At 34.3% G+C, this 24,666-nt stretch overlaps 3 protein-coding genes across 5 annotated transcripts; 2 read left to right on the forward strand and 1 right to left on the reverse strand.

Moving 5' to 3' along the window:
- Window positions 1-8,045: 8,045 nt before the first annotated feature.
- On the forward strand, window positions 8,046-11,300 carry LOC145576987 (uncharacterized). Its single transcript, XM_081634689.1, has 3 exons — window positions 8,046-8,254; window positions 9,483-9,550; window positions 9,696-11,300. Exons 1-3 carry the CDS (start codon window positions 8,155-8,157, stop codon window positions 10,527-10,529), a joined length of 1,002 nt encoding a protein of 333 aa, XP_081490815.1. The 5' UTR covers window positions 8,046-8,154; the 3' UTR covers window positions 10,530-11,300.
- Window positions 11,301-11,636: 336 nt separating this feature from the next.
- LOC145575813 (COBRA-like protein 6) lies at window positions 11,637-13,448 on the reverse strand. Its single transcript, XM_081633611.1, has 4 exons — window positions 13,091-13,448; window positions 12,678-12,831; window positions 12,105-12,382; window positions 11,637-11,869 (listed from the first exon to the last, which is right to left on the reverse strand). Exons 1-4 carry the CDS (start codon window positions 13,446-13,448, stop codon window positions 11,637-11,639), a joined length of 1,023 nt encoding a protein of 340 aa, XP_081489737.1.
- A 2,845-nt stretch (window positions 13,449-16,293) lies between these two features.
- On the forward strand, window positions 16,294-24,506 carry LOC145575011 (acetyl-CoA acetyltransferase 2-like). Of its 3 annotated transcripts, none has more exons than XM_081632925.1 (16): window positions 16,294-16,440; window positions 16,668-16,720; window positions 17,351-17,367; window positions 18,002-18,083; window positions 18,184-18,357; window positions 18,458-18,563; window positions 20,626-20,764; window positions 22,007-22,084; window positions 22,237-22,302; window positions 22,401-22,486; window positions 22,853-22,952; window positions 23,061-23,171; window positions 23,358-23,399; window positions 23,508-23,588; window positions 23,821-23,906; window positions 23,986-24,506. In XM_081632925.1, exons 2-16 carry the CDS (start codon window positions 16,675-16,677, stop codon window positions 24,017-24,019), a joined length of 1,248 nt encoding a protein of 415 aa, XP_081489051.1. In that variant the 5' UTR covers window positions 16,294-16,440; window positions 16,668-16,674; the 3' UTR covers window positions 24,020-24,506. The 3 variants fall into 3 exon arrangements, with proteins under 3 accessions (XP_081489051.1, XP_081489050.1, XP_081489052.1); XM_081632924.1 differs by having other exon boundaries at window positions 16,296-16,440; window positions 23,502-23,588; XM_081632926.1 differs by lacking the exons at window positions 17,351-17,367; window positions 18,002-18,083 and having other exon boundaries at window positions 16,297-16,440; window positions 23,502-23,588.
- The last annotated feature ends 160 nt before the right edge of the window (window positions 24,507-24,666 follow it).

A 24,666-nucleotide genomic window follows, 5' to 3' on the forward strand; every position in this document is an offset into this window, starting at 1 on the left:
GACATGAGCTTATTGCCAATATATGGTTGACTCGAGCTATTCTATTCAAGTATAATAGTTAGCTCCGTAGAATTTCTATGTTGTTATTTAAATTGGTGCTTAGATTTTTCTTTGTCGGGGTGGGTTCTGTTCCTATTGCAGTCATAGTATTCTATAGACTATTATTGCCAATGTGCAATTATATTAGATTCCTGCAAGCATCTTCTGTAGTTTTCATGTTAATGTTCTTAACTGTTCCATCTTAATGTCACTCTTCCAGTCTTCCATGAGGCTTGAATTGGTGGAATTATATGTTAGATACAGGACATAGTGAGGCTAATGAGCAACATCATACTCTTTACTGAGTTTATTAACACTGTTGTAGCAGTTGTTAAATTAGAATGAGCTGATGCAGTTTCAGATGGTTTTTAGGGGGATAAGACTATGTATATAAAAGGGATGAACTAGCTAGTTCAGCTATAACTCATGTATTTAGAAAAATAAGATTCTTGGTGGTTAGAAATAAATATGGAGCCACTGAGCCAGGAGATTATGTTTAATGGACTATCACAACCGCAATAGGCTTAAATTCGGTGCTTTAGCAAGCCTTGGTGAAGCATACATTGTTTCCCTCTTCTGACAACACGTTTTATATCAAACATTTTGCGGAAATGCCTTAGATTCGTGAATAATTCTCTTCTTTCAGATAAATAAGATAGAAAAAAAAACGCTAAACCATTTCAGCTTTGAAACAAAATTTACTTTATCCTAGACTGTAAAGAACACAATCTAAGTTTGCCTTGGATTATTATACTTTCATGTGATTGTACTTATGTAGTATGTTTATATCATATAAGCCAACTTTAAATGTTAAAAAAAAAAAAAAAGTTAAAAGAACACAATTTAAGTTTGCCTTGGATTATTATACTTTCGTGTTAGTTACTTATGTAGTATATTTATATCATATAAGCCAACTTTAAATGTTTGGTGTTCAAATGTAGAAATATCTAAAATTGCCCTACCTCTCAACCCTCATAAAATTTAATCCAATATTAATGTGTTAGTACGAGTCATACACGTTTGCTGATATTTCAAGCACACATCGCAGACATTTAGATCTTATTGTAAATTACTCAAACCTATGTACACAATTCAAACTTCACATTTTTGTTGTTTCTCTCTTTAAACAACACGTTTTTTCTCACCTCTCCTGTGGTTGATTTTTCTTAAGAATTATGCAGATAGTACGTCTTTCCTTGTTTAAAAAAATAATAAAAAAAAATATATAATGTTGGTCTGTTGATGTTTAAAGACCCTCCTAAAAAGGCTCTTAAATTGCTGGTTATTTAGATACTGAGTAGCTCTTGTTCGGTGCCTTGGATTTACACTCCTTAGGAATGCAATCTATGCACAACATTATTGGTTCTTTTCCTAGAATCATTACAAGATTATACCTTTTTGCTTTGTTTTGTTTGGTTTGTTTTAAGGGTTCTTAGCAAAACCGACTTCTATAGATCATTGTGGCTTTCGTCATTACCCAACATGAAAACAACTTCTGTTTTCCAGGTCTTCTTGTTTGTTGCTGGGGATTTCGACGTGAAAGAGGATGGCTTGTGCTCCCGTGATGCTGTGAAGAAACTTCTGCATGAACTGAATTCGAAAGAGGGCATCTCCAAACTACTTGTATGTTTCCAATATGTGTAGATTGTGGATAATATTCCCTTTTCATTTAGTGTGAAATTTATTTGTATTCATTCCTGATGTTCTTGTTTCTGTTTCTGCATCTGCAGGCCTTTGATGTGGTGGCTGCAAGTGTTGTCGTTTCTAAAGAAAAGTTGGAGGAACTGAAGGATGTGCATCTGAGTTTGATTGCTTGAAACATCCGTAACTAAATTTTAACACAAACTTGTTTGCTAATATATCAGATGTGGTGCAATATAACTAGTGTTTAAGCAACTCGTTAACTGTGACTAATTACTCCAAACTGTATTGGATGCTTTCTGCACGTACAAGCACTGAAGCATGGGTATGCACCACACGCAAACGCGCACACACTGGTGCACAGGATCTGTTTCTCTTCTCTACGCTAATAACATGTTCAACATGACAACATATACTCGTTCATCAGTCATCACTAGCCTAGTGAATTTGAAGCTTACAATTATGAATCTCATGTTCCTCTTTAAATAAGGCAGCATAAACTAACAAACTATATTGTGATTCCAACACCTATGACGCATATAATGTTATTCCAATGTATGAGAATTGAGAAGTGTGTCTTGTTTCTGCATTTTAGATTTGAAAGCATAATGCGCTCTTAGTCTATACCTTATAGACATATTATGGGAAGGTGACAACAAATCTTAAATTACAAGAAATTATTAAGAAAAATGATATACGAAGTATGGAAATAAAGTAATAGTGTAATAAATGTGCCCTCACGATTATAGGTGTCAAAAACCAACCAATCTCATTTTACCTTAATCTAAAGTAATCCGATCAAAATTTCGATTTATATGAACATTAGACCATCTCCAATGGTGAGACTCAAATAAGTATTTTTAGGAGAGAGAGCATTTTTTGCAATGTATACCAATAAGTTGGTATCTAAACTTAGCAATTCCAAAAGAAAGTAGCTAAGTTTAGATACTTAACTTTGAGTCTTATTTGACAAAAAGTGTGGGCCATATTCTAATATATTTTGTAATTTATTTAAGTTTTATCTTTTTTTTTTATTTTTAATCTTACAAAGTTACAATATTTGATATTAAAAAGGAAATGTATTTAGTGGGCCGTAAATTGAAAGTGACATTTGTATATTTAATCAAGAGAGTCTCACCATTAGGAATTTAGACTTCATATGAGTTGGGTATGGTATCACCATTAAAGGCAAAAAATAACTCATTTTGTATTTCAATACTCAAACTTGAGTCTCACTATTGAAAATGATCTAATTTACCATGATTTAAATTCGAACTGGAGCTAACCCAATGACACCTCTACTCACAATTATTGATTAGAAAATCCATACAATAATCACCTTATTTTCACACAGAGAAAACACAACCTGGACTTTAGGTTCAGGGCCGTGACAACCCAGAAGACCTCGAGAGTTTGTAATAACAAGAGAAAGACGGCAACTTTCCTATTCCTACCTTAACCTTAATCAAAAATGGCGTTTCTTCTCTCAGTAGCAAGAAATCTCCGTTCTAAACTCAATACCAAACCAAATTACTCATTTAAAGTAAGCTCATTTCCCTCATTTCTAAGCTCAGATGTAAGGAAAACCAGTCAAATTTCCAAAAATGGCAACTTTTTCGAGCAAAAACGAGGCTTTAAAGTGGTGCTAGGAGAGAGAAATGATGAAAGTGGAGAAGAACAAGAACAAGTAGTTGAACTTGTACCTCTTGAAAAATGGTTCTGGAAATTTAAGGAAGATTATCTTGATAATTCAAAGTATGAGAATGCTATGGATGGTTTCATGAGGAATGCGATGAGACTCACTGCTGATCAACGAACTCATGAATTTGCTGCTCTTGATTCTCTTCTAGGAAAGAATCTTACTTGGCTTCAGGTATAAATTAATGATTTTGCATGAAAAAAGTTTTAAAATTTCATGATTTTTTTTGAGTAATTTTATGTGGGGTTAGTTTATCTTGAGTTAATTTTATGTGGGGTTGGTTTATTTTGAGTTAATTTATGTGGGGTTAGTCTATTTTGTGTAATTTTGATGTGGATAGTCTAATTACCTTGAGAAAAACGTGTTTGAAATTTTAGGTTTTGTTAATTTTTAATCAAGATCTATGTGAAAAACGTGTATGAATATTGTTTTTTAATTTTGTCTGTCAAGATTTATGTTAAAATCATGTGAAAAACGTGTATAAATTTGTGGGGTTAATTTTATTTATTTATTTTTATTTCTGTAAGATTTTGTTAAGATCTATGTGAAAATAATGGGTATTTACTTGGTGTTTTACTTCCATTAGTGTGTTGATATGTTGTGGTCTTACTCCTACATTGTTTGTGAGTGTAGTGAAACAAGTGGATCTAAGCTTTTCTTTGGTAATAAATTAGCTTTAACATAAATTTGTAGCTTGAATCATTGGCAATAACTGTTATTAATTGTGAAAATTTACACCTCTAATTTCATGGTGGCATTTTAGAGTATCTATTCTAAGGTCCCTTTTATCAATATGTTATTTGGTAGAAGAATTGGTTTATTAGATAATGTCGCGCTTCAATAGAACTAGACTTTAGTGTGTACACCCGCTAGATAACATCCATCCCTAGAATGTTGGTAGCCGTTATAGTTGGCACTTGGCTATATATGCTCTAAAGTGCACCTAGTACATTTTCATAACAGAAATTTTATGTACGTAATTCTATGAAGTTTTGAGCTGCATAATCCGAATACAACCAGTACATATGGGAAGTTATAATCTCCAGGTCTATTATTATGATGTGTTTCCTTTAGATTGGGGTGCCTCAATCCATTAGTGAATTGGATGTATTTTCAGTTACAACATTGTTTGTTTCTGAGGGTAAGTCTTGGTCAACTAATGAAATTTAGCTTGTTTGTGTAGTGTCAAGTGTTCACATCCATGTTAATGTCCACGTTGGAGAATTAAGTCTAATGAGTGGATAGTAATAGAAATTATGAAGGCAAGACCTTTTGGAGGTGATAAGCATTACCATAATACCATGGACATTGACTAGTTACTTTCCTTATATAATTACGGATAAATAAAATTTTGCTGCTAAATAAATGGGGCTGTTAATGGTTTTATGTGTTTGGAATTGATAGAAAGGCTTTAATAAATTATTATGCTGGAAAGTCACTTTTCCAATTGATAAATATGGAATTTGAGACATTTTTCATTTTTTTATCACTAGCATTTTGTAAGTGTCTTTTCATATTATTCCAATTTTCATGTCTCCTATTTCATTGTAGCTTTTACTTTGTTCTGTTGACACTTTCTTGATTCAATTATGGTGCATATTTTCTTTATTTGGAGATATGTATTAAGCTAACTCTAAATGAATATAGAAAAGGATAATCGACTTACCTTACTTTTCTTCTTATTTGTAGCTTATCTTGGTAGATGATAAGAGATCCATTCAGGGGAATCTATACAGTGTTGCTGCTAGAGTGTTCCCAAATAACCTATATGTTGCTGAAAATTCGAGACAACTGTTCAGAGGTTTTATGACATAAAGAGACTATTTTGTTTCAGCAATGATACTTGTCTAATTTACCCGTAACATTTCTTATGTTTATTGCAGAGGCTGCTCTGTATTTCCTGCATGATACAGAACAATGGGTCTTCTCTCGCTCTTTTGTGAGTTTTTGAAAATTTAAGAGAATCACTTTAATGATTTTGTTTGCAAAATATTTCTTTTATGTTTTTGAGACTTGTGGAAAAATTTATGCCGTAGTCTTATTCTCTTAGACACACTACAGCAGGCAGACTAATTGTTTGTATTATTAATGCTTATAAACTTATAATGATGGTAAAGATGAATGCACCTTCGACTTTTCTTAACTTGATTATGTCCTATGATCAGAGTTAAGAGGAGTGTTTTTGTTGTCTTACCATTTAAGTTAGTCCAATTTTGAGACAATATTAAAGGCTTACCTCAATAATTGAACTATGACTTGTTACTACTTAGTTGTATACTAGTACTTTCAAGTTTCAAGCAAGGTTATCAAAAATTACTAAGCAAATTACTGAATTACATTCGTTGTACCGAGGTAATGTTAGACTTTATTATAATTCTATGAGACTCATGGAACCTTTGGTTGATGATATTCAATTATTCACTAATCACTTAACCAGCATGTTGCTCACGCATATTCAAGTTTCATGCGCAAGGTTGTTCTATAGCTATAATTGCTTATGCTCGATATACTTGAGTATTGAGTGAGGTGATACTTTACTTAAAACTTATTTGCAAGGAAGCACACGAGTAAACACAAGGCCAAGCCAAGGCCGTCCATCTTAAGCCGTGATAATGATTAAGGAGGGGTGGGCTAAGGCATGAATGAGATGGTTTTGGCCACCAACACCCAAGCCAACTTTCCAGAATCATACTGATGTTATTGGGCAAGATAAAATTTTCAGAATGGCCTGTAGAAAAAATGGTTGAGACAACTGAATTACTGAATCCTTTTACTTCTATCAGTTTAATAGCACCATACCAAGATTACCAACAATTGTCCTCGTTACCCCTTTGTCCCTTTGCCTTGGAATTTCCTTCTTACTAAGCATTTAAGCAACTGGGTGTCGGGGTGGTGGGCTGTTAGTTGACAACTTGTTCATCTGTTGCAATTATAGCTCATTAGTTTGAGGTAGCTGTTGCTTCTATGCTAGTTTATTGTGGCACTGCCGAACCTTACTCCATGAATTTTTTGCATGAGCTGTTTGATTAATTGTAGAGCCTCACATTGTATTCAAAGGTTTGGTGAGTGTAACTCGTTAAAATTATGCTATTGTATTCGCTCAAGAGTTTGGGATGGCACGTTTGTTGTTGTGGTTGATTATATTTTTTTTGGCTTTTAGATTGTTACACTAGTAACAATGGTTTTTGGTTTCTTGAATACTTTTTACCCAACATTGAACTTTGATTCAGGTCTTCGTGTTTATTGCTGGTGATTATGCTGTAGAAGAAAGGGGCTTGAGCAGTCACGAGGCAGTTCAAAGACTTCTATACGAGCTCAATACTGCAGAGGGCATACGTAAAATACATGTAAATAGCTTATACTTGTCGAATACTACCTATCCACTCTAGTACAGGATTTGTCCAAGGCTCGTTCTTGATTACAATAACTTTTTCTTCTTCTCAATGCAATGCAGGGATTCTATTTGGTGTCTGGCAGTGCCAAAGTGAGCCCCGAGAAGTTGGCTGTACTTAAGAACATGCATATCAGCATATGACTTCATGAGAAGCGGTGTAATTGGTTTCTAGTTACAAATTTGTTTGCACATTGCTCCTTTTTTGTAATGAAAATTGGTGAACACTATGTGAAGAATTTGTTGGTCAACTAGGTGGTGGAAATGTGCTATGTGCACTTGTGCAGGGATGGAACTCTTTCCTCTGGTGATATTCCACTGTTGTACATGTCGGCTGCTTGACATTTTTCTATTTTTCCTGTCATTTACTCTTCTCTACTCTATGGTTTGTAATCAAATTCTGATGATGCTACATGAACTACTTTCCCTGCATATTCTCAATAGTAGAGCATTGTTCATAAAATGATGTACCTATAATGAGCAAAGAGGGGACTTTCGTGCTGATACGATTAATCAAATAGGAGTAAATGCAATTGCTTATGAAGCTACAAGAAAACTTTGTAATCATCCAAGTGAACAGGACATCCTCACTAAGTCAATAGACTATGCAGGAGCTTCAATTTATTCGAGTAAATGAATTAGTATGTTTTCTTTGGCAGCTGAACTAGTATTATTATCGTATAATATACTTTTGTTTATGATTACTATAATTTGACGTGCACATGCATCAATCCACTAATTAGACCATAAATGATAAATGTATGCGGTTATATATAAGATGTACTTCGTTATCATACGTAAAGTTAATATCGAATATATCTATAGTGTTAATGTCAAATTATTGCAATTATCTTATGATTATACAGAGAAATATATTTCCTCCGCTTTTTTTTAGTTGACTTAGACTTTTTAATTTTTAATTTGTCAAATGCACAAGTTCAACGTTAACATGTTTAAAAATCAATGGATGAAGCTTACATGTATAAAAAATCGATGTTTGTATTGAAGTATTATTATTATTTTTTTTTGATAAAATATTGTAACATTATAAAAGACTAAGGGCCTGGTCACATTTACTGTGCTGAACTGAACTGATTGGAGCTGAACTGAATATAACTTAAATGAATATTTTATGAGAGAAGGAAATTAAGAGTTGAATTGAAGTGATTGGAATTGAACTGATTGGAACTAAACTAATTAAAGCTGAACTGAACTGAAATTAAATTGAAATACACAAGACTATTTTTTTTTTTTTTTTTTTTTTATCGTGACGGTAAATCACAAAAACTCAACGGAAAACTTGGCATATAACATGACTTTTCATTTCCTCTATTGAATTCCATTGTTATTCTTGGCTTACTACAACTTCCCAACATCTTGAAAAATGGGGTCTAAAGAACAACTCCCAGTTTTCACCCAAACTAATCTTGGTACTCGGATTGTTGTCGCCGTTTCACCGGAGATTACTGCCGGAAAATTCAAAGGTATAAATTACCACCCCCAATTTTTATTTTTTTTTCTGGGTTCTTATTCTTTTCATAATTCAAGAGAAAATTAATATTCCTGTTTAAATATTGCGGGGTTTTTTTGGGAATTTTTGACCAAAATTATCCTACAAAATTGAGATTGTTTGAGAAACTACCTTGTATAAAAATGTAATTAACTACCTTTGAAAGCACTTAATTTGCTTTTGGTCTGAAGGTTGGAATCAACCCAAAAAGGGAGAATTTCAAACTGAATGATAAAGTTGAAATCTTGAATTTCTGTGTTGTTAATGTTCACTGTAATTCTTTAATTTTCTGTGTAATTAGTAATGGGAACTAAAAATTTCGAATTTTTTTGCTTGATGTATGGAATTAATCCCATTCTAAATTTAACATTGAACTTTCAACTTCTGTAAAATTGAAATTTTGTTGCATGCCTTAGATTTGGATGTCCAGAAGAGGATAATGAGAATTGAATTTCATATGAATTTGTGTACTCTTGAGTCTTGACAGGATTATTGGTTATTTCTAGCCAAGCTTTGATATTTGGGTTTGCTTATTTCGGGTTTATTGATGACATGTTGACACGTGTGTAGTGTGTTGATCGAATTCGGATTGTGCAATTGTTGTTTTGAATTCGAGTCTTCGGTGATGGGATATTAGTATATTACCTTATAGGTTCTCTGGTGTGGGGTGAAACGCTCGAATAACAACATAGTTGTTTGAGCAATGTTTCTGTTTTGTACTGGTCTTTTGGTGCTAACCTGTGAGTAAGCATTGCCTCTATATTGGTATTAACTATTAAGTGTGCAACTACGGGTCATAATCCTAGCAAATATAGAGTATCTGGTTTTCCAAGTTATTTATCTTTTGTAACTATATAATGTTCATGTATCAAAAGCTAAGTATTTCCAACCTATTTAGATCAATTAGGATGAACAACTTGAAGTGTAATAATGTGGAGAGCGTTTTCTGGCACTTCGATAGGAATTGCTATTGCTAGGCCAATGACTAGTTATCTGACCAGTAAACTATTTTTGTGCGCCCTCTTTGCTGTCAATCCTTACTGAAATTTGTGTTGTGATGCAAGGCAGGAGTTTGGTTGTGTATTTTGGGATATATACTATCAATATCAATTGAATGCATGCCTTGAGAAAAATAGAGGTTGATGACTATTGGTTGTTTGACTTGTTTCACTCTAGTAATGGGATGCAAATTTTCTCTGTAGGGGAATTTGAGAGAGCACACATTGGTTGTTTTCCTGAACTAGGATTTCTCTCTATTGATGCGGTGATGGTATCCCCGTAATTCTTTTCTCACATCCATGTACCTTATGAGTAAATGTATCCTGTCTTGCTTAACTTCTCTTGTTTTCCTGTATTTGACTCTTATATGTTTTAAAATTGTTTGTAATAGTTTCCTCCATTTCTGGTTCTGGTAGGTGAAGCGGGATCCCTATTACTACCACCTGCCTGATTTGCTGCCCCTGAAGCATGTTTTTCTGGGATTTCAAGATTCCTGGTTCCTCCATGTAAATGTCAGTCGATTGAAAATTTTGCCAGATTTTAATAACAGTGTAAAACTTTGTCGGAACTTGTCTGAAATCAAGAGCAACAAACAGAATCAAGGCTCGAAAGCTGCTTTGCAGGGTGCAGTAGCACCAATATCAACTGCTTTCCCTTCGAGGAAGAAGAAAAAGAGGAAAAGAAAACCCAATGTGAAGAAATTTCCTAAAAGATTTAGTCATGAAAGACTTGATCAAGAGCCAAAAGGAAACATTTCCAGTGAGGTAGAGAGAAAAGGGAGTGGTCTACAAGAAGTACTGCATCAGAGTAATGCATCAGATTTCAATGTTACAGCTGAAAGTCCTCATGGAAGCTTATCTGAAGCAGTATCAGTGTCTGGCATCATTGATAAGTACTTCACAAATTTTATCGAGGTTGATCATGATGGAAGCTCTCCCAGCTCAGTAGTTGCCACAAGAACCGGAAAATGTGATACAGAGAAAATTTCCTTTGGTAAGAAGTGCTCCAACAATCGAAATTCTGTAATAAAATGCCAGAGATTCTTGCCCTCACTTTTGCCAGAAGACTCAAATTCTGCTAGCCTGAAAAGCAATTATGAAAGATCTGAGGTTGGTCAACGTTTAGTAGTGGCCTCAAATAATCTTGGGAGTTCTCAAAGATCCTCTTTGTCCAAGGGTAAAAAGTTCTGGAATTCAGATGATGGGTCTATTATTCGAAGTTTGATTTTTGAAATGAACACCAATGACTGAAAGCATCTAAAGGAGATATTTCTGCAATATGGTGGACCTGCTATTGCAATTTTGTGATGTACCAGCAATAGCCTAATGGCATCTATTTTGCACATGCTACTTATAGAGGCGGCTAAACCATAGTTATAACTTTGATGGGGGAAGCAACCTTTGGTCCTCGCTTTGTAGGATTTCCTTATTGTCTGGAATGCACAAATTTATAGGAAACTGCGATGCTAAGAACTGCAACTTCTTGAAGAGAATTGTGAGCTTTTGGTGTGGTATACTTTATTTGCTTGATTAAATTGTACCAGTTCAAACAAAATGTGCTTCGTTGCAGCCATCTGCAATGCCTTTTTGTGAAGAATGACTTGAGGACGTTGATTTTTGACATAGCTGATTGGAAAGAGTGATGCAAGAATTGGAGCTGAACTCGCTAGCTGAAAAGGTGTTTGTATCTTGATCATTGACTGAATTTTGTGCTAGGGTCCTGTGTAATGCGTGAGTCTACAGTGACTCTTTGTAAGTTTACTGTGTTCTTTGGTTTAATCTTCAGTCTCAGTACTTGAGTTTGTTTCTCCTATCAACAAATGCATAGAATTAAGAGAAATGACAACTTTTGTAGCCTCGGAATTGTATTCCACCCCCTCCCCCCTCTCTTTCTGTGGTTGTGCGAGTGTGTGATGGGTTGAAGCAGGCTAATAGAACTGTGTCATTATGGTTTTGATGTTTGTTTATGTTGTATATTGCTACTGTATATTAAGAATATGCCCACTTAATTGAGCATTTGTTAGGTCAACCAATGGTGTTCTTTTGAAAGTTGTTAATACTAGGCATTCTGCATAATGAAGATGGCTGTTGCTGGCATATAGAAACACAAGTCCACGCCTTGAATTCATAGACCAAATATCAGGCCTCCAAACATGATTTAATTCAGTTTAAAATGCCTGCATATTACCTGAGATTACACACTAATGTAACAAGAACATAAAAAACATCATGATTAAAAGCTAAGAACTATCTCTTAATACTAGCACAAATAGAATGTGGCTATTCTAAAAACAAATGTGATATGAGAAGTAAAAATTTGGATGTATGGCGCTACTGATGTACATTAGTTAGACTGGTCTATTGCCTGACAGGCAGACTCTCTTTAGGCAGTCTGGGAAAATCACTGGGGGGAGGCATAACGCAATTTTCTCCATTGAAATAAATTCTCTTCGGGAATGCCCAACCGGCATCAAAGGTAAAGGTCCCTGGTACCTTCCTCAGCAGCATCTCAGTCTGCACATTACCGCTTAGTCCTGACTGCAGCAACACATCATTGTAGTACTGTACCCCCCAGAACAGTCCGGTGTCATCTGAAAATCAGAAGGCACAGTTGAAATAACAATAAAAGCACAAATCTAAATTGAGTCCTATTGGCTTTACAATTACTGATTGATGTCAAATTATCACCATAGTTCCAATTCTACAGACTACAGACCAGTAATTTGCATTACCAATATGCTGTTAATTGGCAAAAGCAGCTATACACATTCGGTTGCACGGTTCCAATTCTACAGACTACAGACCAGTAATTTTCATTTGACTTACTGGTTGGGCGATCCTGTGTAAGGGGAACGTAATTGAAGCTGAAAACCTGCACCAGATCATGGAGGTTTGGATGCTCAACGGCTAAGTTCCATGTGGTGTAGTTCTTTCGTACATTAAGATTTATGATCGTAATCTTGACCCTCCAATATTCTCTATAGCTCTCCTTAATATGCCAATGCACATGAATCGGGCACATATGGCTAGTGCAATTCACCTGAGGTGGTGGTACATAATCTGGATCCTGTGATTTCGGCAAAATTAGAGGTGTCTGCCCTTTCCTGCATAAGATAACATTAAATCGATCCAATTCAGGAATACAGAATTTAAAGTCACAAGACTAACAGAATAACACACACAAACAAAGAGCACAAGTTAGCAAAGAAAAATAATATGCTGCTTTCTATCATGTAGCTTCAGTGATAGAAATCTGGCAGGATTTTTCCACAGTAACAAAAGAGAAAAATATATACTTGTATGTTTTAAACCCGCAAAACTAGCAGAAAATTGAATTATGGACAAAAAGAAACAAGGAAAGTAAGAAAAACCCATTGAAAAGAAGTTAATAGGAATTACTTGACGCATAGTAAGCCAGGTTGTTCTTGGCAGCCGCAGCTACAATTAGGACAGAAGGATATTGTCGGGCTATAAAATGCAGAGAGCGAAACGCAACAAGAAGGGGCAGGTGCTGCTTTAAATTGAGAATAGGTACAGATGACCTTGTGTGTACCTGTAATCAATCCCATAAAAACCAAAATGGTTATTCTGTAAGTATACACTAGTAAGGCAATAAGTCAGCATGTAGTTACAGAACAAATTTAGATCAAACAACTGCAAAATATATCTATACCACTGACTAAAATCGAAATCACAGAAACTTTAACCTTGTACTGGTTTATGAAAGTACAAATCCAGAATAACAATAACAAAAAAAAAAAAAAAAAAAAAATTCTTGGTTCAAAACCTGATGAAAAAACATGAGTACTTACTAAGTGCTTGCCTCCATCGACGTCCACCATCCTCAGGGAATCTAGTAGAAGGAACATTTAGCTCAGGATCACCACATGTATAACCAGGAGTACCAAATCTAAAATTATTTGGCATTTTTGGATTCGAGTCCTCACTCGAGGTAAGCCCTACACTCATCTGAAAATGTGCAGCATACTTAGTAGGGTCTTGAGTCATAGAAGTTAACACTCCTCCTCTGCAGCAATTAGCTGCCTGTTTATTAAGCTTAGCTCCCGGTTGAAGATCAATGATCACAGGCCGCCTCAAGCAGCAATGAGGAGGCGGTGTGCCTAGAGATTTGTTACACACTCCTTGCTCCTTGGCTTCTGCTCCCTGCATATTCCATATAACTTCGCGCTCCTGCCACTCCCAACTTAGTCTCCAACCCGGAGGCCATTCAATGTGTCGATATTGTTGATAATTATATATTGTTACGTCTGCCTGCAACAGAACTCGAAATTCTTACAAGCTTGTCTAGTCTTAAACTCGATCATAACATCGAAAATTTACTCTTTCATTCAGGAAATCATCAAACCTTCCAACACAAACAAAATCTAGTCCCTAACATAAACTCCAAAAGGTTATATTCATGCATAAAATCAATACCAAATCAAAATCTTGTCACTCTACATTAACAAGGTTACCTTGCAAATTGATGACATAGGAAAATGATTTAATAATCCAACAAAACCAATAAAGTGGACCCCAAAAATAATTAATCAACAAAATTGACCTCTAAACCTTACCAAACAAAAAAAACAATACAGAGATATGTAAACTTTTTGATCTTGACCACACTTTTTGGGATCTTTATATTTGTTTTAGGACACCGTTTTCTATAATACGTTATTTTACTACTTTAAAATTACAACTAGAAAAAGCAAGAAAGAAAATTCAACATCGTCTCGTACAAGATTTTACCTACACTGAAAACATCGAGACTAAATTAATAAAATAAGAACTCCATATCGATTATCGACACAACGTACATTGTAAGTGCCGGAATCTATCTGTGTGACATCCCATTGAATCGTTACGTTCCCCCTCACATCAAGCGGGTCATACCCATCTGAATTACAACACAAACAAATGAAAATTATGATCTAATTATATTATAACAAACCATATTATTTATAGATTTATAACATCAAATATAAATAAGATCAATAAAAATTAAAACTTTGTATTAAAAATAAAATGGAGATACTTACAACTGAGATTATACGTGAGACTAGTAAAGAAGATGAACAGACAGATATTTATCATAATAATATATAATTATGAAAATCAAAATTAATGAGAAATTATGATATAAAATGAAAGGGAATTCAAAGTTTTCCCTTTCTTTTTTTTTTGTATTGGAAAAATCATAAAATTGAAAGAATTATTGGGGTTTGGAGATTGTGGCTGGCTTTCTCATTTCTCACTACTATGGTAAGTATGAACGGAAATGAGTAAGCTAATTAAAAGCTTAAAAAGGTATTAAATGGTAATAAATGATATTGTTATATCTTCAAGATTGTTTACCATTTATGTTGATTCTCTCCCAATAATTTTTATTAAAAATAATAAAAATTATAGGGGGATTAAAAATTTTTTTCTGTATAAAATGAAGGGTTTAGTGAATTTATATTTTCAAGACATAATCCAAATTTCTAGGATCTTTGAATTTTTTTCATCAATTAGTTTGATTTTTATTTTTATTTAAAATTATATACACCATACAATATATTTTCTCCTACGGAGTAATTTTTATTTAGTTAAACATTTCAAACTATTCACATTTTAATTATTTAATTTAATACAAACACAAGGAAAATATGGGAATGTTGAATCTTGTTTAGTCTCAATATATTTAAAAACAAAAGTATTCAAATGTATATTTTTTCAAAAACAGAAGTATTCAAGTGTATATAACTGACCTACTTATCAAAAGTTAAAGTTAGTAGTGGAGCAATTATGCATGCAAGCTATGTATTGATAAATATATCGAGTCAATAATGGTACACAAGTGTACAACCAAAACATACTCCGTAACATGTGAAGTATTGTACCCGTATTATACCAAGAGGTCACGAGTTCGAGCCCCACCAACTACAAAAGACTTAGTAGGCGGATTCCCTTACCTCCCCCCTCTACTCTCAAGCGATGACCTACGGAGCTGGGCTGGCTAAATCTGTGAGAGGTGCCAACTCAGTAGAGTCCTTCTTCTTACCTTAAAAAAAAAAAAAAAAAAATTGCACCCATATTATGTTGAACTTAAAAAAAAAAATAAAAAAAAAAAAAAAAAAACTAGAGCTAAACGTGTTGCATTAGATACCTATACGAAATTCATATCATCTATCCCTGTATTAAATTATAATTAAGGGCATGTTCACATTTACTGAACTGAACTGAGCTGAAATGAATATTTTATGAGAGAGGGAAATTAGAAGCTGAACTGAACTGAAATTAAGTAAATGTGAACAGGCCTTAAGTTCTCGTTTCTCAAATATGTACTGGGCCTAATTTTCATTTTCATTTTGAAGAGAGGTGCTTACTCCCCCCGTCTCCAAAACTTCGATCCTATTGGGTTGATTTCACGGTTATTAAGAAATTTAAATAAAAACATATTGGAAAGATAAATTTACATAGGGTTTGTAAAAAAGTAGAGATATAAAGTATTAAAAATACATGGAAAAACAAAATTTTATATGGAGAAACTAATTTTATACAAATATTGTTGTAAATTTGTAGGTATTTTAATGCAAATGGATCGATAATTTTAGGACTAAAATTAGGTCAAAAAGGTCGAAGTTTTGGGGACGGAGGGAGTACAAAACTTGGCAATTAGAGACAAAAATGAATGGTTTTAATTCTAACCACTCAAATATCCACCCGTGGTTTCATAAATTCATGAGAAGCACCATTGGCCTTTTTTCTTTCAGGGTTTACAAAGTAAAATAAAAAACTTGCTCAATAATAAAGGCTATCCACGCTTTCAGACTAATTTTGAAGAAAAAAAAAATCAAAATTGAATTGAATATATGAGGTATCCCGAAAGTATATTATTTGGCTTGAATCATAATAAGCCTACTAATAAAAGTCTATAAATCAATAGCCAGATAGTCAAACTAGTTAATATACTCCATAGCGGCTAATACGGTCAGCTAATCAACTCGATAACCGAGCCAATAAGAACCAAATACACGTCATTAACTACTTTGTATTATCTTTCTCTCTCCCGCCACCTGCGACAGACCAAAATTTTCTCCAACTTAAATTTTTTTTTTTTTTTTTTTTTCCAGATTTTTGGAAATTCCTTTGATCAATTGAAGTTTCCGCGATTCTGGTATATTGAATTTCAAATTAATCCACTTAATTTTCTGTTTAAATTTATCCAATTTTTGTTTCTTCTGCAAATTTTTAGCTTAATTTAATTTCTGGAAAAATGACTCATATTTCTGATGATCTTTTGCTTTTATTTGAAAATTTTGATTAAATGTCTTTTCTTTCTTGTGATTATTTGTACTTTGAAAAAAAAAAAAAATTGTAATTTTTTTTTGACATAACATGCAGGTTAAATATGGATCGGATTTCAGAAATGCAGTACAAATCAACAAAACCTCGAGGTCTGATTTTGGATTTTTGTTTTTCTACTTTGTTTTTGTTTGAATTTTGGAATTTTAGTGATTATTGTTGAAAATTGGTTTAATTTATACTTTCACCTCTTGCCCTGATAATTCGAGTTAGGGTTATCATCATCATATTTGATACTTTGGATAGTTGAAGCTATTAGGCAATGATTACACTCTTAACAGTTAATTATATATTAGTATAGTAGTTTGCTTAAGCCCGGGACAGGTTTCGAAGTCTAATTATGAACCGATTTTAGGAAAGATGACAACTTTTTCCGAGTATATCAATTTAGTGAATTGACTATTGTTTGTTGAGAAATGATGAGGAATTGACCTTCTTCTTTAGGGTGGATGCCTGGGGGTTGTATCGGTATGGTTGGATGAACATCAATTATTTTTGGTTAATGATGCTGTATTAGGTGAAGATTGGACAGTTTTACTTTTGCCCCATTTATCGATGACAATAACAATTTGATTTGGGAATGGTGTATATTGGTGGGATTAATTTTGTTACTATTGTTGAATATTAAGATGCACTATTACTTGCTGAACTATTCAATTGCTGATACAAGTAATATGCAATTTTAGAGTATGTAATAAAATCTCACATTTGGTTGGAAACAGATGTTTGCATTGTTGGTGTTGCACGCTATGTTACCTGGACACGGCATTTTGGCCGGCATACCCGGGTCGATACGACGCGACACCGATCCGGGTATGAAATCCGTTCCGGATACTCCATTTTGTTCTCGGGTACGGCGGCCATTGAAGGAGTTGAAGCTTTGAAGAAGATGAAGACGGTTCTCAAACAATTTCGAAGATGAACACGATTACGAGTTTTCTCAATGCAGTTTTCTCTCTCTTTCTTCTTTCACGTGTATTTACTTATTTAATTTCTGAAGTTTTTGACTTTTTTTCTCCCTCCTCTCTCCTGATTTACCTAGCAGTAACATTTTTTTTTTTAATATATGTGCTTAAGGGTGGCGGCTAGGGTTTTGTTTTAATTGGTAAAAAGCTTAAAAGGCCTTAAACCTATGTTTCTCTATCAACAACTTGGGCTTTTTTTAAATAAACAACTTGGGCTTTTTATTTTGTTTACTTTTTTTTAGCAATCCACTCACCTAGATATAAAAATCTATCAATAAAATTGCCGTATCCGTACCCGAGTCCAATGTTAAGACGGTGTCCCCGTGTCCTAAATTTTTGAGAATGGCGTATCCGACACTCGGATACGTACCAATATCGGATACCCGTACCCGTGTCAATGTAACATAGGTTGCACGTACGCCAATGGGTGGGCTTCTTGGTTCCTTGTCAACTCTATCTGCCACCAAGCTTGGTTCTATTGCTATTGAGTGTAAGGCTAGAAATTATTTGTGTTGGAACTATCATCATGTGCGTAGTATAATAGTCCTATGTGTTGTTCGACAACTCCATGATGTGCAGTAATTATGTAGGTGCTCTTAAAAGGGCAAGAGTGGATCCATCATTGGTACAAGAAGTGTTCTTTGGGAACGTTCTTAGTGCCAATTTGGGACAGGCTCCTGCTAGACAGGCTGCTTTAGGCGCAGGAATCCCTAACTCAGTAATCTGCACGACCATTAACAAAGTATGTTCTTCAGGAATGAAAGGTGTGTACCTCCCCACCCCCCCCCCCCCCCCTCCCGCAGCATATTTCCCCAATAAAGTGATTTGAAATATTCCTTTGACATCTTTAATGAAATGGTACAGCAACCATGCTTGCTGCTCAAAGTATACACTTGGGTGCCAATGATGTTGTTGTGGCCGGGGGAATGGAGAGCATGTCTAATGCGCCGAAATACCTAGCTATGGCCAGGTTAGCTCCTTTTCTTTAAATAATGATCTTTGATTCAAAGATGAGTTTATTTACTCAACTATTGTCAATTTAATCTGTGCGTGGGAGCTATATAAATCTTGTATCATCTTGTTCTAAGGCCTGTGGAATTTTGATAGCTTCCTTGTTGGCTTAGAGAGTCTGCAATTCATATCATATGTTCATGTTGATGCAATACAAGCTTTGTGATTCCTCTTTTTCATATGAGTCAAAACTCTTAAAGCATGTTCAATACGAAGATATTAAGGACTGGAAAGTGGAAACTAACTGAAGAATTTCTAATATGGGCTGTTTGGTATGATGGGTATGGTAACAATGACCTTAAATACTTGATGGTAATAGACTCCTCTCACTTGCTACTCTTTCCATTCAGTGATAACTGGTATAACATCACGTTACCCTCCTCAATCTCCCTCTGCCAGTCATTTGATTTTATGTTATTTAATTGTAATATCATATGATCAATACAAGTAATGGCTATCATTAACTTTTCCCTCTCTCATTTAATACCAATCTACATGCCAAACACATCATTACAATATCAGAAGAGGTTGGGTGGATAATCTTGCAGTTGCTGTTCTGCAGTTCACCAAGTGTTGAAGGCCCAGGAATGCTTATGTTTGTATCTGTGGCTGCTGCATCACTCTATGTAACTTCTTGAATTTTGCTTGACGGAAGCTTTTGAGCAAATTTCTTGTTATTCTCTATTCAGTTGGAGCTCTTGAAGAACTCTATGCTTATAGTTGCCCTATATTAATCATTAGCGATATGTTGCTAGTATCAATCTATTGGAGAATACCAACTGCAAAATAGATTAGTTGAACTTTTATGTGACCTCCAGTATTATTAAGTATTTATATTGCATAATACTTTAAAAGTTGCTTACTTGATACTTTATTTTTCTTAATAAAAAATAAAAAATCAACTTATAATATCGTTATTTCCATTTCTAATGTAATAGAGTTTTTGAGAAAATCCACAAATCCCTTTCTTGGACCGATAACTTACACCTTACCATGACGTTACTCTATGCCTTGGTTAATAAGGGTCCTTTTAGCGTATCTTGTCAAGCCACTATTATATACAAATTAGATCTATATGTACTACATACATACATACATACATTAATTACTATATAAGTTAATGAATTACGGCCATAGACTCATTCAAAAATGTGTTAATGGAGTTTGTTTCACTTCATTTATCTTTCCTTTCTAGTAGATGAATTACGTTAAGAAAGTGTTTTCATATTTCTATGTTAATTTTAGGTTTAAATTGAATAAATAAAAATGTTGTATTAAAATGGTTATAAATTTTAGAATGAGTGCTTTTAAAATATGACTAATCAAGCTCAGTTGAGAATTTATGCTCCTGTTATATATTTCATAGAACTTGTTTTGTCATTATAATTTACGTTATGAAGTTTTTTTACTTATTTACAAAAGTGCCCTAAAGAAATGGATAAGGTATAATGGGATAGAGAGTAGTAGATAATGACAATTTCCATACAAAAAATGAATAAATAAATAAAACTTTTCAGTTGGGCACTTAGTGCTCCAATTATCTAGCATAGTTTCACATCTTTGTTTCCAAAAAAACACTTCTGATTTACACAGTTATGCGAAAATGTCACGATCAGATGTGCTTTCCATGCTTATATGATGTTATTTCACTATCCTGTTCTTTCCCTGTTATGAATTCTGAAGATTAGCTGCTCTCACTTCATTCCATTCAGATAAAGATTTTGCCTTTTTGTGTAGTATACTTTAATCTCACTTAACCAATTGCAATATTTGTAGAGTAATAAGTTGCCTCCACTAGAGTACTTTGTTTGACTTATATGATGTAGTGTAGTCAATTGCAATGTTTGTTCTCATTTGTGGACAAAGTGAAAATGCACTTAAAAGACTAGTCAAATAACATCACTGCATGAACTTGGATATAGTTTGTGTAAAACTAAACTGCAATGTTGATGGCAATTATAATAATCACTCTATTTCAATGTTCTGAAGAACCAATGTTTAAAATCCTTCATTATTTGCAGAACCGGATCGAGGCTTGGACATGACACCATAATTGATGGAATGCTGAAGGATGGACTTTGGGATGTTTACAATGATTTTGGAATGGGAATCTGTGCAGAAATATGTGCTGATAATTATAGATTTTCAAGAGAAGAACAGGTACAGTACATGTTGTATTGTTGTTTTACTGATTTTCTGTCATTTGATAGAAATTCTGTGGTAGGAGTGGTCTTTCAGTCACCTCCGTATGTGTGTACGCGTGTGTGCATGTCTGTCGATTTAATTTCTTGCTAGTCTTTTAAACCTGCTATCTCAGCCTTAATATTTTGTAACAATAATTACAAAAATAATAAACAATTAATTATATAATTTAAGGAAACCAGATTTAGAAGATTTTATGTAGATCAGAACTAATGTGTGTCATACGTAAAATTTGTACAGTTGTGCTCTGTATCTAAATCACTATGAGCCATTTCAAAGGCGGTTGGGAACCTGTGCTTGAGTAATGATGCTTTTGCTCAATGTCTTAGTGACGAATGAGGACCTCTATATAAAAATCATCAATATAACTCTGTTTGATACGCTTGAATCGGGTATTATAAGTGCACTTATTCCAGTAGATGATTGGTACTCGCTCTGAAAAGTTTCAACTTAGTTTGATAACTTATGCTGGACTTAGTGTATTCTCCTATTACCTTTCTGCCTGTTTCATATTGCGTTATAATGTAGCCTTAAAACATTGGGAATGTAGCTTTTTTCTTCCTCGGAGTTGCGATTTGTGTAGATTGCATGTTTGATAATTTTTGTAATAGGTAGTTTACAGCTTTCAGCTTTATCCTGACAAATTCATCGTCTTCACACATGAGTTCAACAAGTAAAGTTTAGTCCTTTGCTTTCTTTGCACCTTTTTGAGGTTGATTTTATCAATTAGACATGGAAAATTATTGAATCACAAGATAGCTTTAAGTTTTTGCATTCTCTCTATAATACACTCCTTTTAGGTATGCCAAGAAGTCAAGAACCACAGTTCATATATTTGGAATTTTTGAATTTTATCCATTTTGGGATAAGAGCACCTCATCTTCTTGGGTTCGTTGAGTTCAACCCATAATGAAAAGATTACTTGAGTGTGGAGACTGGTTATTGGTTGATTTATCTGGTGGTGTACCTTTCTTCTTTAGGATTTTAGCATCTTTTATCCAATAGTAGCATGGGAAGAAAAATAAATGATCATTTCTTTTTATTGGTTTTGAGAAAAAGAGTGCTTGAGCCTCTAATTGTGCAAGGTTAAAATTCACTTATGTAGTTTAATTGCCTTAACAAAAACCAATATAATATATACCATTCAAATTATGTGCTGAATATTACTGCCATGTTGCTAATTTGTTCTTGCTTCCCCAGGATTCTTTTGCTATAAGGAGCTATGAGCGCGGTATTGCTGCAAAGAACAGTGGCGCGTTTTCTTGGGAAATAGCTCCGGCAAGATTTGACTCTGTTTTAGATGCATATTTGAACCAGAAAATTTTCTTTGTAGTTACTAGAAAGCATGAAAAGCCAGTCCGGAATAACAAAAAAAAGAAACAAACTTTTAGTGTTTAGGTTGCAGGAGGCTAATGAATTTTTGTATGCAGGTGAAGATTTCTGGAAATAGGGGAAGACAAACCATCATTATTGACAAGGATGATGGTCTCGAGAAGGTACAGCAAATTCTCCTTATCATGTCAGATTGTCAGCCTTCTATCGGTGTTTTTTTTTTAATCACTTTGTGATCTCGGTTTTGATGGCATGTTGACAGCTTGATCCTGCCAAACTTAAGAAACTTCCTCCCAGCTTTAAAAAGAATGGCGGCTCTGTCACTGCTGGAAATTCTTCGCTTATAAGGTAATGAAATCTAAGGCTTCTCTTTTCTTTTCTCTGATCCCACCCCTTCCCCTTGCCCTAAGGAATTCAGAAGACGGGGGTCAGGGGGGGTATAACATATTAACAAAATATATGATTTAGATGTCAAATGCTGCTTTTTTTTTTTTTTTTTTTTTTTTTTTTTTTTTTTTTTTTTGAATGTTGTTAAAGTGGTTATTCTAAAGCATTTATATTAATGAAAGAGAATTAGAGATAGATGTGAACACCCTATTTATCCCAAGTTATTTATTAGATGAAGAGACCTCTACATGCAGTAGTTAATTTTGCTTAATGTTTTACGCTTTCTTTTATAAGAGCTTTAAGATTGTCTGAACTTGCTACAAACAGTGATGGTGCTGCTGCATTAGTATTGGTCAGTGGAGAAATGGCCAAAAAACTTGGACTCCAAGTGATTGCAAGGATCAAAGGTTTTGCTGATGCAGCTCAGGTTTAGGAATTTCTACTGCTGGCCTATTTACATCCAAATTTTTGAAATGCTCGTTGAGAAAAATATTATTTTTTATCCTGCAATTGAATTCTTATTAACATTGGCCAGGCCCCTGAATGGTTTACTACTGCTCCTGCCCTTGCTATCCCAAAAGCTATTTCAAATGCTGGTTTGGAGCCTTCTCAAATTGACTTCTTTGAAATAAATGAAGCCTTCTCTGTAATATTCTTAGCCTTTATCTTAAATTCTTTAATCTTTCCACTTACCTTTCTCATACATGATCCTCCTTATCTACCATTTTTGGCTTTTTGGATCGATTCTAGCTTAACTTAATTTTTTTCATCCATCCAATTACCATTAATCTTATAATTTTCCTTATCTGCCATGCATACTCATTTTCTGCAGGTCGTTGCTCTTGCTAATCAGAAACTCTTAGGGCTTGATCCAGTAAGTTCTGTCATTTCTTGCTCTGCTCCTTCTCAGATTACAATACTATTAGTACAACTCATTTTGCTGATTACCCTTCCCTTCTAACACTTGTTTGTGAAGGAAAAGGTCAACGTGCATGGTGGAGCTGTGTCTCTGGGACATCCATTAGGTTGCAGTGGAGCTCGAATTTTGGTCACATTGCTTGGTGTATGTTAAATTTTCACCTTTTTGAATTTTCTGAACTTCAGTCTGATTTCCTCTGTATTTAGCGAAGACCCTTTCTTATGCAAAACTATACTTTATTCTTAATCTCTTATCTTAGTGCTGATGCACTGGCATCCTCATTCCTCAATATCACATCTTTCTTTCATGGAGACATGTAAACAAATGTTCAGTTCTCTTCAATTTACAGAGATCATAACTTTGTTTAAATTTGCAGGTTCTAAGGCAGAAGAGAGGAAGATATGGTGTTGCTGGCATCTGCAATGGAGGAGGCGGCGCCTCTGCTCTTGTCTTAGAGCTCATGTAAGCCTCTCAACTTCAGGGTGATATTGCTCTAGGAGCTACTAATGATTTATACCTGTCCTTTTCTGTCCTGCTGCAGATCAACATCAGGGAGTGGTCATTCAAGACTTTGAAAGTTTCTAACTGGAGTAAAACATTACGGTGGAAATCCCAGGCGATCATTCAAGACTCTGAAATTCAGTTCTTTGAGAAGTTCCTTCAGCTGCAAATTCATCGAGATGTCATCTTGCCATTTTATACATAATGAGACAGATAGAGGCATACTGCTATCCAGAAATCAATTAGATATTTGGGTGATTTATGTATAATATATACTAGTGGAAATGAGTAGGCAATACACCTGGGCGTATCTGCAATACTGGTGGTTTATGTATGACTATATACTTGTAGAAATGAGTAGACAATACATCTTGAACATATTTGCTCGTGTTTAGTGACATAAGTAGGCATGTAAATGCTGGCGCTAGTCCATGATATATAACATGTACTATGCAAATAATTTGGGGCTACTGTATTTGTTTAAAGGTCTGCACTAGGCAAGTGTGTAAAACCTGTGATCTTTGCAGTTTGGATATAAAGGTTCTAAGCTTAATTATTCCATATATTGTTTTTCTGCTTATCTTAGGGTGTTTATTGAAATTTGGGAATACTACGAAACAAATATTGTATAGAAAAAAAATGTAGTTCTTTTGCCCGAAAAAAAATGAATTTTGAAAGTTTTACAAGGTCCCAGAACGAAGATTGATGACTTTTACTCAGC

Source organism: Chenopodium album, chromosome 13 (assembly GCF_948465745.1).
Source record: "Chenopodium album chromosome 13, dcCheAlbu1.1, whole genome shotgun sequence".
NCBI lineage: Eukaryota > Viridiplantae > Streptophyta > Magnoliopsida > Caryophyllales > Amaranthaceae > Chenopodium > Chenopodium album.